The 19,753-nt window shown below is 38.2% G+C and overlaps 3 protein-coding genes across 16 annotated transcripts in view; 1 reads left to right on the top strand and 2 right to left on the bottom strand.

Moving 5' to 3' along the window:
• The window catches only part of LOC114465883 (transcription factor SOX-6-like), a 130,953-nt gene extending 123,661 nt beyond the window's left edge, over positions 1-7,292 (bottom strand). For both annotated transcript variants that reach the window (XM_028451191.1, XM_028451192.1), the window contains exon 1: positions 6,940-7,292. The gene's annotated coding sequence lies outside the window, so the exon portion shown is untranslated. The remainder of the gene's footprint in view (positions 1-6,939) is intronic.
• A 2,695-nt stretch (positions 7,293-9,987) lies between these two features.
• Positions 9,988-15,260, top strand: c6h11orf58 (chromosome 6 C11orf58 homolog). The gene is made up of 5 exons (XM_028450409.1): positions 9,988-10,139; positions 11,988-12,068; positions 12,169-12,229; positions 12,892-13,001; positions 14,828-15,260. Exons 1-5 carry the CDS (start codon positions 10,086-10,088, stop codon positions 15,050-15,052), a joined length of 531 nt encoding a protein of 176 aa, XP_028306210.1. The 5' UTR covers positions 9,988-10,085; the 3' UTR covers positions 15,053-15,260.
• A 1,620-nt stretch (positions 15,261-16,880) lies between these two features.
• The window catches only part of LOC114464420 (pleckstrin homology domain-containing family A member 7-like), a 141,413-nt gene continuing 138,540 nt past the window's right edge, over positions 16,881-19,753 (bottom strand). For all 13 annotated transcript variants that reach the window (XM_028448577.1, XM_028448578.1, XM_028448582.1 and 10 more), the window contains one exon: positions 16,881-17,339. In XM_028448577.1, coding sequence (XP_028304378.1) covers positions 17,317-17,339 — 23 coding nt within the window. In that variant the 3' untranslated portion in view covers positions 16,881-17,316. The remainder of the gene's footprint in view (positions 17,340-19,753) is intronic.

Below are 19,753 nucleotides of genomic sequence, written 5' to 3'. Positions count from 1 at the left end.
GCGATTTGTGCTCCATCAACTGTAGGTTCTCATCAGAAAAGGGAGAGCAAATAATTTCTTTTGTTTGCGTCGACATGCAGGGAGTGCCAGCGGGGTGGGGTTAAAGTGTCAGAACAATTCAGAAAAAAGCCTGCTCGACTATCCGTCGAAAAAACAGGCCAGCAAATGTATCTACATATGTTTTTATCTCATTGTCAAAACTTCCCAGCGCTGCTATTGTTTCATATAATAAACCACACCCGTCTGGGTTTCTAACTGCTACACACTCTCCAGGAAAAGTTTGCAAAAGGAAAATACTTTCAAACACTGACTCTCAGTTCTCAGAGTGGCTCTTCTAAGGCCTGAATCTATACAAGATTAATGGCTTTACTTTTCAAATCTGTTCTAGTTCTAATGGGGAAAACATGTATGACGTTTATTAATGTATACTGTTAAAAGAAAAAAAAAACAATTGTGTTTGGTTTTTTAAATAAAATTAAAAGTAAAAGTAGAATTAAATAAATAAATAAAAATAGAAATAGAGCACTGAGGGAGCCCAAACCTCCACCAAATGTGAAAAATCCTCTTCGTCAGATATTGGCATTTATCCTAGATATGGTGCCATTATCATTCACATTTTAAAGTCTTTCAAAAATTCACAATTTGAATCCGACCAGATACAAATCTGTAAGATATACTATATATTGACATATCTGAGTCAATTTCTATTTTCTTTTTTTTTTTTTTCAGCCAATGATGAGAGATAGGGATTTTTTTTATTCCTTTTTTTTTTTTAAACTGATCTAGAATAAGTTCAATAATCTGTTTCCCCTCCAAAGTGAAAAGAGAATCTTCCATGGCGTTATATCTATTTTTGGTTAAAATTTTGTCAAAATCCGTTGAGCTTTTTTGACTTAATCCTGCAACAGACAAACAACAAACAAACAAACAAATAAATAAATGGGAGTGAAAATATTTCCTCCTTGGCAGAGGTAATAAGAAAATAAGAAAAAATATGATGAACTTTGATTTACAATGTAATACAGGAATCAAAGTAGATTCAGGCAGATCTTTTCAATCATACTTTACACTCTTGGCCTTACATGCAGAAGAAAGTTGAGTTATTAAAGTATGAAGTTATGCATAAAGTTAAGCATCATTTGGATAACCACAAAGGCCACTGTCTAAACCCTGGCAGCTCCACGATAACCGCTAGGCATCTTTTCTCAAAGTGCTTTAATAGCAAACATCATAGAGACCAAACCATGGACGTGTCCTGGACAGACACAGACTCATCCTGTGTCTGTACGACGTGCACCAACACAATCCCTCCACAGCCAGAGACAGACTTTCAACAACATGGTTTTCCATCTTCTCAGAAAAGTGTCAGTTTAGGACAAGATGAGCCATTTGTGCTACACGATACCAGAAGGTTTTCACTCTGTTTTTTACTGTCCTGATTTGACTCAATGGAATCGACGACTACACCATTTAAGTTTTCATTCTAAAGTGGAAGATTAAGATGCGTGATGTTCATAACAGGCCTGCTAAAATCTTCAGCTGAAGCTGGACTTTGTGATGTGAAATTGGCAGCATTAAAATGTAATCTCTGATGAAAAAGGAAAGGTAAAAGAAAAGTGGAGAGAAGAAGGCTGTAAAGTGCAGAAAGGACTGAAAACCTGCCCGATATGGTCTTTCTTTAACTGAGAAAAACTGTAAATAATATTGGTTATTCCATGTCCCTGAAGTGATGATGTTTGGACAGCAAAATTATACAAAGAAGAGCATGAGTTAAAATGCTATTTGTTCATTGGCTTCAGTGGACAAGTGGTTCCAGATTGGCCATGAGAAAGCATGTGATAATGTATCTTCAAAAGTCAAAAATTTAAAGCAGATATGTGATTAAAGCTACTGTAAAATAAAGTCTCAGCATTAATAATCATTTCTTAGAAGCCGCACAGAAAAAGCTGTAAGTTTCTGTACAGGAATCAATCAAACAAGACCCAACTTGTGCAGCCACTAACTTGTCCTCACACTTGCCAATCTCAAGCAAACGCTCCTCTTTTATTCCGGAATACAAAGTATTTTTAATCAATTCACAGTGTGAATGGGTGGAAAGCTTCAAATGCTGGCAGACATTGTTCATGTTCCACAAAAGAGGCACATTCCCTTCCCCTCGTTACAACCGTTGTGTAATTACCACTGATTCTTTTTTTCCCTTTTTTAAACTTGACCTTGAAAAACGATGTGAAGGAAAACATTAAATTTGATTCAGATGAATGTGGATTTAAACTTCCTGTTGTTTCCTAGTGAAGGTGGGAAACAGTGCAGCAGTCATTTGCCAAAGGTCACACACTTGTTGCTTATTGGAACCTGTGCAGGCAGATAAAAGCCTTTGTCATCAGAAGACAATGATACACACACACACACACACACAAACAGACGAAGAAAGAAAAGTCAGTCACTATTATGAACCTTGTGAACCTGAGCTGCTCACTGCATCAGGACCCAGAGGTGGACTGGTCATCTGGCATATCGGGCATCGCCCCGGTGGGCCGTTGACCCAAAGGGGGCCGGTCCAGTCCTCTACGTTTTTGTTTTGGGTTTTTTTCGAGCGAGTGGAGGCAGACATGGTAACAGGTGGTCAAAAATGGTCCAAAAGTGCAAAAACATGGCAAGAAAAGAGTGTATAGGCAAATAAAGAAGAACTAGGTAATATGTGATGGCAAGGGGTAGCTTTAATGAGCAAAATGTGGCAAACAATAAGCCTTTTCACACTCTAGCTCTGGTTCAGTTCTCTCACATGAGGTCAAAGGTCAAGAGGTATAAACTCGCCAAGATAGATTCCAAATTCCGCCCGCTGGAGCCCCAGGTAGTCGGTGTTTTTGTCAACCAGGGGTCACCTGTGTGGAAGCGAGAGGACTGCCCTCACTTCCATACTGCTGCTGAGCTGCTTCCATCGTTTTTTAAAAGTGCTCGGATCTGGCCGTAAGTGACATCAGCAGAAAACCCTGGTCCCCTCCTCGAGTCTGAATGTGTAATATTAATAATATGAACACTATTAAAACACTAACCATCTCTGGAATAACATTACAAACACTGTTAGGTTGGAAATATCAACAGAGCAAACAAGCTTGTTTACGTTTTAATCCCTCTCAACCTATGACCCCCCAGGTCGCACATGCACAGTTCTAGAGTGTGAAAAGGCTTATTGTGAAAAGGCCTAAAAATGTGGAACAAAAAGAGGAAAAAGGAAACAAGTGGGATTTATTAGGCAAAAGTTAGCTCATTGGGATGAAGAGTGGGCAAAAAAAAATTAAAGAAAGGACAAAAATTGGATTAAAGTGTCAAAAAGAACTTGCAAAAATTGACAAAAGGTCCCAGTCCACCCCTTAACAGAAACCATAACAAATGTGATTTTAGATAAAGGAGGAAGAGGAAGCGAAGAGGAGGACAGGTGTGTGAAGATGGTTAATGTGGTCATAAGGTCTCATCCTGAGCTTTGTACAGAGATGATGAGCACATGTGATTCAGGTTTAAAGGGCTAACTTGACCTCAGTTAAAGGACAGCAGCTGATCATCGCTCTAGAAATCATATTTCTACAAAGGAAAATAGAAAAAAGAGAAACATGGAGGCACAGAGTGTGCACACACACACACACACACACACACACACACACACACACACACACACACACACACACACACACACACACACAGAGCGAGGAGGAGAGTTATACCAGAGGAAAAGCTGTGTCAGTAAAGGATGCAGCGTGCACAGAAAAGGCTTTTTTAGAAATACATTTCTCAGTACTTTTAAAAAGCTTCCAATTCAAAGGACAATTTGCGGCACTTTTCTGATTCATGATTTATAAGCCATAACCATGTAAAAGCACACATGCACCGTACAAACACCTCAGCTTGCATTGTGGTTGAAAAACCATACGTGCATCCTACAGTGTGCTTCATGGGCTGATTCTACAGAGCCTCAGTCTTTCTTTTTCAGCACCAACACTGCAATTTGGGTGTGCCGTTGGACCAAAGGATAAGTATAGGCTGACTAATATGCACTTAGGACCTGTGGAGAAATACTTAAGGCTAAATGTTTAATTTGTGTTTGTACAACACATGTCTGAGGAAGAGGAGGAGGCCGCTGTCTTTTTTCAAATCAGTGACAAGCTTCAATTTCAAGGAGGTGAAATGACAACAATAAACAGAAAATGACACACAAACACTGACAAAACATAATGGAAACAACTGAACAGTGATGGTTTGTTGGTGCACGTGCAGGGTGACAACAATAACTTCAATTATTCTTTCAGCCTAAAACTAGGACAATCATCTTGTGAAATTAGGATACTTAGTTTTAGAACATGAGGCTTTCTTCCTCATTTTTCTTCTCTTATACTGTCCTTATCAAGCCCTAAATTATTCCCAGTTTCAGTTGTGCATTTCAGCCTTACATTGAAGAAGAAACAAGAGAAATAGTTGTTTTTTGCAATAACTTTTGCTATTCTTTAATAGCAGTATTGAAAGAATTGTTTAATGGAAATTCTAAAGGCCTATTATTAAAAATATGTGGATGTTTTATCTAGATTTTAAAATGAGCTGGTAAAAGTTTCCACTTCTGCCTGTCTCGCTAAAATCGGTACACAAACAAACGTCTATTTAGTGCAGGGCTTTTACGCACAGATTTTACGCGCAGGTTTTACGCACAGACTTGACCTGTTATTGCTGACCGAACGGACCTCACAGTGACCAGCTGCTGATTCCATGCCTGTTGTCATGAAAAGCGGAGGACGAAGAGGAGGATAGAAGGGAAGGGGTGGGGGGGTTGGTGTATAAGAGAAAAGCTGCAGGTCTCCCTCAGAGAGCGTGCACGGTGCGTGCGGCCCGGGGACAATGTGCTGAATTGGCAGCCTATATATAAGTCTGCCATTTGGACACTAATGCCACTTTACCTTATGAGGGAACTTCAGCCCACAGCACCTGCTCAAAACAAAATACCATAGGAGATCAGCTTCTCCTGCTCGGATTGTTTTTCAGACAGACACTCTCACTTACAAGACAGACCGGGGGGTGGGGGTGGGGGGAAGGTCTATAAATTGTTCTGCCAGAGCCCAAACAATTAAACAACTTGTTGGAAATAGTGATTTAGTGAGCAGGCCGCAGTGGGCAGGCCTCAACTGGCAACTGGAGGCATCTGTTAAGTCTGGCAATTACAGCTAATAGCGGTGCACTTTGGTGCGCAAACGGATACGTAAAACAATTAAAGATGACGCAGCTGTTGCCAGGTTTCAAAGAGGGAAAAAAAAGTTACACAAATATAAATGTCATTATTTTTAGACATCAGACAATGTCTTAACCGGATGTTCCTTTTTGGTGGTTTTCAAACTTTATTTTTGCCCACTCACGCACGCGCCCTCGTTCTCCACTTCGTTGAGTTTCCTTATCTACTGATGGCCAGGGACGTATTATCTGAGAGCTGTGTGTGTGTGTGTGTGTGTGTGTGTGTGTGTGTGTGTGTGTGTGTGTGTGTGTGTGCGTGTGTGTGTGTGTGTGTGTGTGTGTGTGTGTGTGTGTGTGTGTGTGTGTGTGTGTGTGTGTGTGTGTGTGTGTGTGTGTGTGTGTGTGTGTGTGTTTCGGGGCTACGGGAGGACAAGGCGCATCGCAGCGCTCTGGAGAAGTCAGATAAAGACACTTGAGGGTGTTCCCCCCGTGTTTGCGCACACACACACACACACACACACACACACACACACACACACACACACACACACACACACACACACACACACACACACACACACACACACACAGGTGAAGCACAACGTGAGGACGCACAGTGTCACCGTTTAGAAAAAAATAATTACGCATTAATCACTGCGGCCCGAAGTCTATTTTTTTATTTAATTTTTTTTTCTTAACTTTGCTCTGTTTTTTCCTCCTTTATTATTATTTTTTTATATAATTATTGTATTTCCTAAATGTGTGTTCCGTGCGGGTAAAACTCAAAGTTTGGCTGCGCACACTGGAGGCGTGCACGCGCACCCCAGGTCCGAAGAGCGTTCACGCTAATGAAGAGAAGGCGACCACTGTGTGGCCGAAGGAGAAACTACTGAAAGACATGAGAATAAAGGTCCACTATTTTAGATACAGATCTTTGGTCAAATTAAACTAGTTTTTTTAATTACTAAGATTATTTTTTTTTTATTTGATTTTTTTTTTTTTTTTAAGGAAAAGAAATCCGTCATCATCGCTGCAGTGATTTTTGTTGTTAACAAAAATCGTTGTAAATGTCTGAACAAGCCCAAAGGGCTGTTTTTGGTGCTCAGATATTTTCTGATGATTAGAAAAAAGCAGAGGAGACACTTCACAACTTTTTTCCTCTCACAACAAATCCAGTTTTTATTTTTTATCAGAATACCTGGAATGCATTGAAATGTTAAATTACGCACTAAGTGAAAAGATGAATGATATAAGTTGAGTTTTTCAACAGACGTGCATGTGTCATCTGTCTGGAATAACATAATTATTGTGGAGATTTTTTTTTTTCAGTTAGGCCTGATAAAGTCGCACAACTTTGCTCATGCACTGCGCGCTGCTCAGAATAAAAATAAAATTAAGGATAAATCAATAACTTTATTCGAGTTAAATGCTTGATTTTAGACTAAATTATTTGAAACATTTATCTTTAATGAAGATATGACAGCTCAGTTTTATTACACTGATTACTTTGAGGAGCGACTGTTTGTAATTAACGAACAATTTAAAAAAAGTTTTGCAACGTTTGCAAAATAAAATAGATTTAGAAGAACTTTTAATTGCGTTAGTGAATGTTGGAGTTTTTCCTACAGGCTGTAATGAGCATATGAAACTTTGTGGGACAGAAAAAGAGACGTCCCATGGGTCCAATCCCATCTGCACAGCTCAGGTAACGGACAAATCACGCACTCTTACCTGAATTTGCTGTGCGGACACTCGGTGCTGATCTTCTAGCCTTGGTGGTCGCTGTGAAGAATCAGTGTCGGGGGGGGGGACAGTTTCTGAGCTGGGACCCAACAGGAGTCAGTGCGAGACGCGTTCCAATCCCGTGCGTAAAGTGGCCATCGCTGGAGAAAAGTCGCGCACTTTGGTAACTTCTCAGTGTGTGCAGCGTGCGCTCCGCCGTGGATCAGAGAGTAAAATGAAATGATTTAGATAAAAACACTCTAGAGTCGCAGTGAGAAGTGACGGTGGTCCCGGTGAGTTGTCACCCGGTGGGTGATGAAGGATTCGGGCTTGTTTACCGTCCGGCTCTCCGTGAGGTGAAGTGAGAGTGAGGCTCAGCGGCACTGAGGCAGGATAACCCCTCCTCTCCCTCGCAGTCTCTCTATCCTTCCCTCCCTCCCTCCCTCCCTCCCTCCCTCTCAGCAGAATCCTTATCTGTCTGTCCATCTGTGTCACTTTCCTCCGGTGGATTGTTCACTACACGAGTCTGTTTCAACTTCTTTATCTGCGGCTCTGTTTCACGCGCTACACGCGCACCCGCACAAACTCTAATTCTCTCCTTATATTTCGTTAAAGTCAAACTTTTACCAAAACTCAAAGGTGCTACAAAGTCTGCCAGTGAATTAAAGGTGAAAAAGTCCATTGTTGCTGCTCATCAAAGCTTCCACCAAGCCTTTGATGTTTGAAATGTAAATCTGCTCAAATAAAATACATATTGATTGGAACGGTATATATTATTAATCCAATATCATGACAAGTTTGGTCGTTTTAACACAAAATCAAATAAAAACGAGTATTTTATTATTGTTATTATTATTTTTGACATATATCGGCATAGAGGGATGAATAGTAAACTTTAATGAACAATCCAGGAGTATATCTGAATATTAGTTAAATATGAAAAACAGGTTAAACAAGTGAATCAATCAACACGTGCACGGTGATAAAAACGCGCAGTTTGAGTGAAAACAACTGCGTTCCGACAGGAAAGTGAGCGCCTCATTTTATTTACGTTGTCGCCCCCTTCTGGTCATCATAGAGAATGCAATCTACATATCCAACGGGCCCTTCCAAAACTTCAAATATGTCACCAACTATAATTAAAAAACAAAGTAATATCAGTTTCTATTGTCCTTTTATCCCTGCAGGGCTGCTGTTGTTAAAGTAACTCGAAGTTCTGAGTGAGTTTCATTCAGATTTTTGCTTTAGTGAAGAAGGCATGTCTACCTGCATCACTTAGGGGTTCTCATGATGCTGTGTGTCTGACGTCATGGCCTCTCCACCTTCTCTAGAATCTCTCTAGAAAAATCTCAAAAAGAAAAAAAAAAAAAAAAAGACGTTTTGTTTTATATTGTTTTACATTTGTTTTTCATATTTTTTGTGATTTTAGTTACTAATCAAACTAAATTTTAATTTCACAGTTATAGTAAAAAAAAGTAATTTGTCATTCATAAATTGGTCCCACTATTTTCTTTCTTCAGTCAGGCTGTAAGTGCATTCAGAGGCCTGTTTACATAGTACACTCCGATTTGTGTGATCAATTTAAGAAGATTTAATCTGTCATTTTTACATGATTTTAGCCATTTGGATATTTCACAAAAACTAAAAACAAACAGTTGGAGGCTGATGTTAAAATGAGGAATTTGCTTCCGCATCATCTTTTTTTCCACGATTCTTTGCTAAATACCATCAGATCCAACAAATGAAGGGGGATCTCTAATGATTATAAATTATTATACAGTTACTTGTCTGTGACAGCTAATCATTTAAATAAGTTCATCCAACTGTTTGAATCTCGGGGAACTCTAAGACAGAATGTAAGATAGTTGGACCTATCAGCTTAAGCAAAGGACCTTTATTATAAAATGTTATTTTTGTTGTTGCACATTTTTAATAATGTATTACTTGTGAATAAAAACCTAGAGCTGGTTATAGATCCAGCCTTCCCTGCATGGTACACTATGTATTGTGCACCCAATAACTTTCCTTCCATCACTATGAAATTGTGGCAGTGACCTTTGTAAATACTGAGTTAAAGTTTAAAATCTGAAATAGTTCAGAGATTAGAAATCCATGAGCCAATGTTTTAATTCCTGGTTATTGTTGTATTCGACACAAGACAAACCTAATGACACAATGCATAACGTAAGAAAAGGAGTACTCATGATAATAATAAAATAAAAATAAAAAATAGAAAGGCTTGGAAAACACTACTGAGGCAGGGATAAAGGGGTCAATTACATTTTTCAGTTACAATTACGTTTTCAATTACCCATTATCAATTACAATTCAATTACGATTACAGTGACCATGCATTTTTCCAAATATAATTATTTTTGTATTCTTTTGTTATTATTATGAATTACTGATCCTGAAATAAACAACCTAATAAAAGTGAACCTTCCTCTTGTGTTAGCTTTTTGTTAGCATCTCTATGATAACGGGTCCTTAATCTGCTGTAAAATACACTAAAAACAAATATCTGTCATCTAATTTATTTCCTATTTATTGGTTACCTTGTTAAGCTTCCTAATCAATGATAATATAGGTTTGAATATGTTTGCTGTGGGATTCTGAGACGTTTTTTTTTTTGTTTTTGTCAGTATACCCCTCAATTTATTATATAATTTTTTTTAATGGTAAAATGTGGGAAAGCTTGATATGAAACATATTTTAAAAATTGTTAAATACATATGTGTAGAATTGTACATGAACTGTAACATGGTTACCCAGTTTAACGTTTAAATTATAATTGACAAATTTTAAGTCTGTTATCTAAACTCAATTATAATTTAATTACAATTATGACAGAAACAGACTTTTAAAAATACAATTACACCACAATTGCAATTAATGATAAATTACAATTATAATTGACCCCAACCCTTGAATGCACTAAATAAATGCTTTAAAATGGCCATTTTAAGATTAATATATTAATGTTTATTTTTTTCAACGTGTCATCAGTAAACTGCAGTACCACCATCCGTCCTTTAGGGGCAGCACCGTTTAAATTGATCTAAAATTACATGTAAACGAAGTGGCGTATCAGTCGTGCTAATCTTTAGCTTCCAGTGTGACATATTTTTCATTATTATCGATCAAACTGTGTTACTATGAGCTATCCAGACGGCAGACACGGAACTAAACGAGCTGCTTCTCCCAGTGAAGTGAGTAAATTAAGACAGATGCCATAAATGAGATGTTAGTGGTTAGCATCATTGTTAGCATGTTTGCTAGTGTCAGCTATCGGTGTGTTTCTCTGTGTAAAACACAGTGTGAAAGTCTCAGTTTGTCTAAATGCAGCTTTGGTCCAGGTCTAAGCAGTAGATTTGAATTTAATTTTGTATTTATTTCGGCAGTTTTCAGAAAAACCAAAACAGAACAAACAACACTCTGATTCTTCAGCCGAAAGGGTTTAGGGTTTAGGTCAGGGGTCTGCAACCTGCGGCTCTGGAGCCTCATGTGGCTCTTTAACTTTTTTTTGCAATGAATCCCTATAGTTTTTTTTAAAAAAAAAAAAATTGAAATAAATAAGTTATTTTCCTCACAGAGGGTGTAAATTATCAATGACATTGACACCCAATAATATCACTATTTAACAATTTGTCAACCTAAAAATAAATCACATTATGCTATAGCTCTGCCATCTCATTACGTCACCTTCTGCAACCTCTACAGACAACCAACCTTTCCTTACACCTGTGGTTAACCTTAAGTTTTAAATCCCTTGTAAGGTAACAACATCAACTAAAATAAAATATAGATTTCAATTGTGTGGGGGGACATATTCATACGCAGCGCCCCTTATTGGCCAGTTTAGGTCTTGTGACTAAGAATAAACCTGACTCAAACCTAACTCTAACCTTAAAAATTGTTGCGATATTGGGTTATAACAAAACCCTAACCCTAAACTTAAACTTATTCCTAAAACGCTGCATACGTGTACTTCGGTAACCGTACCAATAGCACCAATAGTACATATGGCAACCGTACAAATAGACACTTTGTTTTTTGTTGGACGTGGCTATTCATACAAAAAGGTATGAATAAACTGCCACTCTATGCATATGGAGCGCCAGTTTAGGTGACGCAATAGGTGCACCACGTGACGTAAAGTTCCGTCAGTTTTATTTTAGCTCATATTTATTTTTAGCTAACCCTTTTATTTTAACCCTATTCCTAACCATAACCCTAACCCAGGAAATATCCTAACATGTTTATTTTTTCTGTATATGTATTTTTAAAGGTGGAATTTGCCGTGTTAAATATGTTAGAATTAAAAAAATGTATGACAAAAGCGGGATTCGAACCCATGGCAGCGAAAGGTAAAATCCTTGACTAAGGCGCCTTAGACCACTCGGCCATCCTGACATAGTGAAATCACAAGCACACGCTTATGTAGAAAAGGTCCGGAAAATGTACCCGTAGTCCCGGGGTCTATTGATACGTTTAGGTTCACAACAAAACAAGGTTCTCTAGGGCAGTGTTTCTCAAATGGGGGTACGTGATGGCACTACAGAGGGTTCTTGAGAGAGGAAAATTAACAAATGAAAGCATTTAAAAAAATGGGGTTTTATAATGTTATTTTTTCGTTTAAAATGCTAATCACACTGAATATTACTAGCAACAGACAAAAAGACAACAGACACTAAATGAGTTATAAGGGGAAGCTCTGGGTTAGAACACAGTCAGACTCAGTAATCCATCAAACTGTGATTTTTATGCTGTTCTGAGGAGTAACAAAAGCAGCAACTCTTAAAAAGAGTATCTTAATCCAAAACGTATAAAATAGAAATATATATATATATATATATATATCTGTATATATCTATATATTTCTATATCGCCAAAATGGAAAACTCAATATATTTTGAATCTTGATATATTGTCCAGGACTAATATATTCATCACGATGTGTTTGAGTGAAATGAAACAAGGGAAGTTGACAGATGTGCTTTCCTTGAAACAACAGCTGGTTTTCCTTACAGCTTCTGTTATTAAATGTTTGTTTACAGGACTCGACTCAGTGGGCGTCGGCTGACCTGGGAAGTGATGAGAGGAAGCAGAAGTTTTTACGGCTGATGGGGGCCGGCAAGGTTTGTCTGATTCTGATTCTCTTCATTGATCCCTCATTTATTTATTTATTTTAGTTTTCTTTAGAAAATCAACTTGAACAAAACTGTTTCTGTTTTACAGAAAGAACACACAGGGCGACTCATCATCGGTGACCATAAATCCACATCTCACCTCCGCAGTGGTGAGGACATTTGTTTGTTTTCTGTTTAATAACAGAACCTACAGGATCTCACAAATTTTTTTCTATATTTATTGCATCAAAAAATGCTGGATTTTGTGGAAAATATTTATACTTTAATGGAATTATTTAAGAATAACTGTGTCTTACTTTCACGTTTCATATACTTGGTTTGAGTATATATTAAAGCTGGGTGATATGGCCTTAAAATAAAATATCGATTTTCTCACCAAAAATTAGAATTACAATTTTATCGCAACAAAAAACTTGAATTAATCCCAAATATCGATTAATCGCCCAGGCCTAGTATATATAACCCCTTTTTTTTCTACTCAGCGTTTTCATACAAAATCTTGTGAAAACATGCTTGGTCACGTTTCATCTTTGTACGTCCCTGTAAATATTGCTGACTCATGTTGAATTTGAAGTCATTTTAAGATTGTGTTTTCTGGAGAGACTGAATAAACTCTGTCTGAACTAAGATAAAAATAGTCCAGTGCTGTGCAACATTTCCGTTTCTTACCCATGCTGCATCATATCTCCGCTTATTGGGTAATTAACCCGACTCCCCCACTCCACACCGGCCACACAGATCTATCCGTGCACGGATAGGCATGTGCTGGCTGGGTGTGGCGTGCTTGCTGTGACTGCTGTTTCCTCTGCAGGACAGGAGGACAAGCAGATCAACGAGCAGCTGGAGATGCAGTATCAGCAGGGTTTGGACAGCAAGCTGGCGGGACGCAACAGGAGACACTGCGGCCTTGGGTTCAGCGAGGTAAGAGCAGGAGGGGAGAGGAACAATACTCTTAGTAACAAAGGCTCCCAATAAAAACTGATTATGTTCAAGAAAATGCTGCTTTCCAAGGTTCAATCAAGTGATTGTAAAATTGTAAATACACAGGAAATCTTTGGACAAATTGGTAACATTTATTTTGCCGACCTTGCAAAATGTTGCATTTCTTTAGGGTCAAGAGGGTCAGTGACATCCACCTCTCGGTTCATTCGTCGTGCGCTCAGCTTTTTCCAGGTGATGGGAGGATCATCCTGAGACCCAACCCGGCCTTTGTGCCAAAGGTTGTGGGCTCGTGTTCTCCCATTGGCCTTTTTTGCCTCACAGGGTGAGCAGTGGCCGAATGTGTTAGGTCCAGTTCGTGCGATCCGCACTTTTATGGATATGACAAAGAGCCTCAGGAGGAGTGATCAGCTGTTCATCTCCTGGGCCAATCCCCACGAGGAGAAGCCTGTTACTAAGCAATGCCTGTTGCTTGGCATCCCATAGTGAGACATATTACTCATAGAACCGGGGTTATATACATAACCTAAAGTTACTTATGTGCACGAGCGCAAAAAAAAGCCATCATCAATAAAGCAAAGATAACATGAAGTACCATGGAAACCAGCCGGAAGAGTGATTTATTTCACCTCGATGGGTGAAATAAGCAGGTGTTTCAAGAATATGAGCCTGTTCTAAAGGTGTTCACACAGAACGCCTCTACAGTTGCTTAAATCACCCGTGATTAGTTTTTGGTCACTTCATCGCTCCAGTGATGAGACGACCAGGGAATAATATGAATAGTATGTGTCTAAGGAGCAGGAGGCAGCACTGAGAGGGCTGACCACTTCTTCTCCGGTCGTATGTTTACAGCACTTATCACTGACAGCGCTACTCGTTTTATTAAAGAATGAGTTCATTCAAAATATACTTACAATTTAAAAGGCTTATTCAAAGTGGATCCCACTTTCATTTGGCCCCAGTTAGGGGGCTGCTGCACTGAGAGGGCTGTAGACAATGATGACCGCTTGACGTCGCGTCATTTACATCGATATTGAATGTAATGTAGTTGCCAGATTCGTCGTCGAGAAAAGACATATTCTAGACATTCCAAGAAGACCTCATGAAAAAGATGACCTAGGTTGGATCAGGTGGGCGGAGCCAGGTAGAAACCCAGGGTTTCTTAGACCAAACCTGCCAGCGAGCAGTTTCAGTTCACGGAGAATGTTACCGTGGTAACAGACTCAGAGTAGAACTTACCTCGCTTTCAGGAATGAGATACTCCGTTTCCCTCATTTGAGCCCAAACATACTCAAAGTTTGAACATAACATGCTTTCTGGAATACCCCTCTGGTGACATTAAAATAAAGAAAATTAAATAAAAAAATCAATCCTACGGGGAAAAGCACATTTTGCCATTCACTAGTCTCTGAAATGTTGTGGAAACCAGTCAGATCAGATGAACTCTAGTACAAAGCCATCATACCTTCAGCATTCATGAGGAGAATAAATTAAACACTATTTAAACCCAATGGGCAGCAGTAGATAAAACAATAACTCTCTAATGAGCATTGTTACTGCTGAACCCCCCCCAGTGGTCAGCGCCACAACAGTTCTCCTGTTTGTTATGGTGAAATCTGAGACGTGCAATTAAATTATTATTGTCTCCCCAGTTTAGATTTAATAATTCACTGGTGCTGCAGGAAAAGAAGCTTCACCTTCCCGTTACAATGAAAGAATGCAACAATCAGTTGTTTCAGCGACTGACTGAAAAATTCTCCTTCTTGTCTTTTCTTTTTTTTTAAATTGTGATTTTTCTGTCTCTGCAGCCAGAGCCATCGTCTCCTCCACCATCAGAAGCTCCAACAGAGCGAGCAGAGGCTGAGAAATGTACGGACGAAAAAGAAAAGTCACAAGCTCTGGACAAAGATCACAGCCCAGAACCCGAAGAAGAAGAGTCAGAGGAGGAAGACGAGGAGAGCAGTGAGGAAGAGGAGGAGGAGGAGGAGGAGCGGAAAAACAATTATAAGGAGGCAATTGTCAAGTCATCCTAGGACTGAGGGGGGGGGGTTAGTTTTTGGCTTTTCATCAGATAATTTCAGTCCTTATTGTGTCCAAGTATCAGAGAGAAATTATCAAATATGAAAAAATACTGAAAAACACTGCCATCATGCTGTGTGTGTGTGTGTGTGTGTGTGTGTGTGTGTGTGTGTGTGTGTGTGTGTGTGTGTGTGTGTGTGTGTGTGTGTGTGTGTGTGTGTGTGTGTGTGTGTGTGGTGTGTGTGTGTGTGTGTGTGTGTGTGTGTGTGTGTGTGTGTGTGTGTGTGGTGCGTGCGTGCGTGCGTGCGTGCGTGCGTGCGTGCGTGCGTGCGTGCGTGCGTGCGTGCGTGCGTGCGTGCGTGCGTGCGTGCGTGCGTGCGTGCGTGCGTGCGTGCGTGCGTGCGTGCGTGCGTGCGTGCGTGCGTGCGTGCGTGCGTGCGTGCGTGCGTGCGTGCGTGCGTGGGGCTGGTGTGTGACACAGATTAGTGGTTCAGCATAGATGAAGTGATGTTTCTGTGATTTTTAATCAGGCATGTTCACGGTCACACTGCAGCAGCAAAAGGTTGGAGCTTTCTGATGAAAGTCGATCGATCACAATCTGAACAACATTTTGCTCCAGTCGCACACACTCAGCATGGTGTGCACAGCCACTTTAGTTTCTTATGTTTAAAAAAATAAAGTGACTCCTCTGATGTAAATGAAGCCTTAATGTGTCGAGCTCACAATGTTGTTATTTAAAAGAATTAAATATTCTTCTATCAGCCTAGACATCCACTATCACACCTGTTGATCTTTTTTAGTGATGGACCAGTGAAGGTGGTGATGGTTGGGACTTAAATGTTTGTTTTATTCACATCAGGGACTCACAACAGCAGTTTAACATGAAGTAGTTAAAATATCAGTCGTCTGCTATGTTTTGGTTTTTTTGACGAGTGAGTGGAGGCAGACATAACAGGTGGCCAAAAGTGGACAAAATTTGGCAAGAAAACAGTCAAAAGTGACTAAAATGGACCAAAAGCAGTCACGAGTAGCCAAAAAGGGGCGTTTTAGTTTGTAAGCGGGTACACCCTTCTCATTTGCTTCCGGTGCTGATCGGTATATCAAAATAAGATATTGTAATAAGGTTAGGGTCATATTTTTCATGACCTATATTCTGAAGCAGTAACCAAGCCATGAGCCAAGTAGGGCAGAACTGACATTTTTTCAAACCCTTTCTGATTGGTTGGTGAAAAGGTACCGAAAGCCCCACTAAGGCAGTTTTGTTGCCCGTCCGAAACACCCCACAGCTGGCCACACCCTCCTCAAAATATGGGCAAATAAAGAGGGAACTGGTGGTAGGTATGGGCAAAATGTGGTAAACAATAGTGAAAAAGGGGCAAAAAATTGGAATAAAAAGGCAAATGTAGGGGGATAAAGAAACAAGTGGTATTTATTAGGCAAAAGTTAACATATTTGGATAAAAAAAATATTGAATAAAAAGGACTGGATAAAAGTGTCAAAAAAAACTTGCAAAAATAGACAAAAAAAATTACATTTATTGGAAAAAGGTTGCTAATGTTTTGCACAATGGAAAAGGTTAATAAGTGGTTAAAAAGTTTCTCCCTTTTAAGATTTTCTGGGGCAATAATTAAAATTAAGACATAAAGAGCCACATGTTGAGAATCACTGACTTAATAACAGCTTTGACATGGTGTCACTGATAATGTTGTAGACTCGTCTGGACATAAAAATGCCAGGGATGAATTTGTGTTTTATCAGCCTGAGAAGATCAATGTCTAAAATGACAACAAAAAAATTAAAAGAAAAATCAGTGGAACATGAAAGGAAAACACCATGAAGACATTTTCAGTTTTTTATATATTTATTTTCCTAAAATCTTCACTTTGTTCATGTCCTGGGGCTCCGTCAGTATAAAACGTGATCAGATTGGCGAGTGTGTGTGTGTGTGTGTGTGTGTGTGTGTGTGCGTGTGTGTGTGTGTAAATGATGCATTAGTAAAACAACATCCAACGCTATAATTAAAACATGATTTAAAAAAAATTTCTGCTACAATCAGTTTTTCTTTCACTTTCCCAAAAAGCAAAGCGTGGAGCGTTGGATCTGCTGCTAAAGCAAAGCTCACATGAGTTATAAATGAGTTATAAATGTGTTATAAATGAGTGCAGCAGAGACAGAATGTGACAGTGGTTTTAACACACATATGGTTGATGTTAGATGTCCATGAAAACATCTCTGGGCCTTCTGGTTGGTTCCACCTGCTCTTGTTCATTCTGCTGACTCAGCGCTTTAAGGATGCTCTGGCTGGAAGAGACGTTACAACAAACTTTAACACAAGAATCAAACTTTTAGAAGACAGCACTTGTTTCTGTAGACTTGGAAAAATGAAAATGAAACCATTAGGGGAGAGTGGGGTAAGTTTAGCAACCCTTTGTTGCTTGGAAACAATAAAAAAAATAAAACATTGATCATGTGACCACATATTTAGGAGAAAAACATTATTTCATGAAGTCTGTGAAGGTAAGAACCACATGGGTAAAGTGGTTTGACATTTATTTCCAAAAAAGAAGGATTTTTCATTCTTGAAAGTCAATTTAATCATAACTTTCATAAGAATTGTGTTTGGATTAAAACAGATCATTTTAAATTAGTTTTATACATCCATTGTGGTAAATATGAGCTACAACTGAGGTAATAAACCTAGCATAAAAGTGCACCATTTTATCTGTTGGGACTAATAAAGGTTAAAACTATATTTTCATGTTACAGTTTACACTCATTCTGTTTGTTTGAAGAGATGCACAACATCCTGAAATATATGCAGATAAACTATGATTGCATTGATTTTAAATATGAAAAATAGCTCATCTTACCCCAATCTCCCCTACTTAAAATATACACAAACACAATGTGATTAATTTAAAGACACAAAACATGGATGAATTTTCAAAATAAAATGTACAGGTTGAAAAAAGATGTAAGTTAACTGGACTTACCAAAATCTCACAGTTTATAAAAATACATAAACTAGTCTTGATGGCACTATTATATTGTTCGTAACATTATTTGTAAAAAGAGAAAAACACAAGCAGCAGCTAAAACTAAAGACCAGAAGAAGAAGAAGAATAAACCAACGTGGAGCTGTTTCACAAAGACAAACTCTGACTTTCTGGATTTAAAGCTTTAAAACTTTCTCAAACACCTTTGAACTCATCAAATTAAGGAGAGTTTTCCTGTAAAACACCTTAAACTGAACTAATCCAGGCTTGACTGATCAGTGAATCATCAATATTCACAGGATTACGTCATAAGAAGATAAACTAATCGCACTTTGAATAATTATGACTTCCTGGATCAGAACTGACACTTTTTGGTTCTAAAAGGCAAAAAAAAAAAACTCTTTTCACACAAGTTCAAAGCTTCTCATATATGTTATTTTTTTTTCTAAAAAAATTAAATTAAAAAAGCCTGTTCTCGTTTTATATATATATATATACATTTTAAATATACCTTTAAAAAAAAGTTCATAAAATGATTGAGAAAGTTGTCATAATGAATTAAATTGACAAATATATTAATGTAATTGAAATCAATCTAATCCCGTATTGTTTACCACATCTGCAAACATAATCAGGGTTGGAGTCAATTATAATTGTAATTGATAAATAATTGTAAAAATTATAATAAAAATTATGTTGCTGTCATAATCGTAATTAAATTGTAATTAAGCTTAGATAATTGACTTTGTAATTGTAATTGGCATAAAAATTCTATCAAAATTGTCGATTCTAATTTAAACGCAAAACTGGGGAAACAATGTTACAGTTCTATGTACAGTTCTCCTACACATATGTAGTTAATAATTATTAAAATATGTTTCATATCACGCTTTCCCACATTTTACCATTTAAAACATTTTAAATCAAGGGATATAAAATATTAAAACCTATTTTTTCATTGATTATGAACCCTAACAAGGTAACCAATAGATAGGAAATAAATTAGATAATAGATCATTGTTTTTAGTGTATTTTACAGCTGATTGAGGACCTGTTATCATAAGAGATGCTAACAGGAAGCTAACACATTGTATTTGAAAAAGTAATTGTAATTGACTTCCTGAGGATAGAAAAAAATAATTGTAATTTAATTGTAATTGGAAAAGATGCTGGTCACTGTAATCATAATGGAATTGTATTTGAACATGGATAATTGAAAATGTAATTGTAACTGAAAAATGTAATTGACCCCAACCCTGAACACATAATGCATAATTTCAACTTAAATAAGATTAGTTTAGTCATAATAATGATATTATAAATCAGAAGTTGATATTAAAGAGCCACAGAAGTGTTTGTGAACGCTGCCACTTTAACCCACACTCAGCAGAACTGTACACAGATTAAACACAACAATAAAACATGTTAATGTATTTCATCTGTGCATCATCCTGACCCACAACACACTCACACACACACACACACACACACACACACACACACACACACACAATAATCCCACTGTGTTTGTACGACACAGGAGAACTGGTCAGCTGCTGTACCTGGAACACAAAGGCTCACCACATCTGCAACCTGTCAGTCCCTACACAGGGCACAGCAGCACATCAGATGCAGCACTTTAACCTAAAGTCTGTTTAAACACTGCTGCATATTATGGGATGGATTTGACCTCATTTGTGAGGACAGACAGTGTAAACT

This window comes from Gouania willdenowi, chromosome 6, assembly GCF_900634775.1.
Source record: "Gouania willdenowi chromosome 6, fGouWil2.1, whole genome shotgun sequence".
NCBI classification, from domain to species: Eukaryota; Metazoa; Chordata; class Actinopteri; order Blenniiformes; family Gobiesocidae; genus Gouania; species Gouania willdenowi.
The sequence above is the reverse complement of the archived record's forward strand: the minus strand, read 5'-3'. Positions and strand labels throughout refer to the sequence as shown.

Excerpts from the sequence above, each read along its gene's own strand:
- c6h11orf58 (XM_028450409.1), top strand. The coding sequence starts at position 10,086 with ATGAGCTATCCAGACGGCAGACACGGAACTAAACGAGCTGCTTCTCCC. Across the intron at positions 12,230-12,891 it reads CACATCTCACCTCCGCAGTG|GACAGGAGGACAAGCAGATC; the intron begins GTGAGGACATTT and ends TTTCCTCTGCAG. Across the intron at positions 13,002-14,827 it reads GCGGCCTTGGGTTCAGCGAG|CCAGAGCCATCGTCTCCTCC; the intron begins GTAAGAGCAGGA and ends CTGTCTCTGCAG.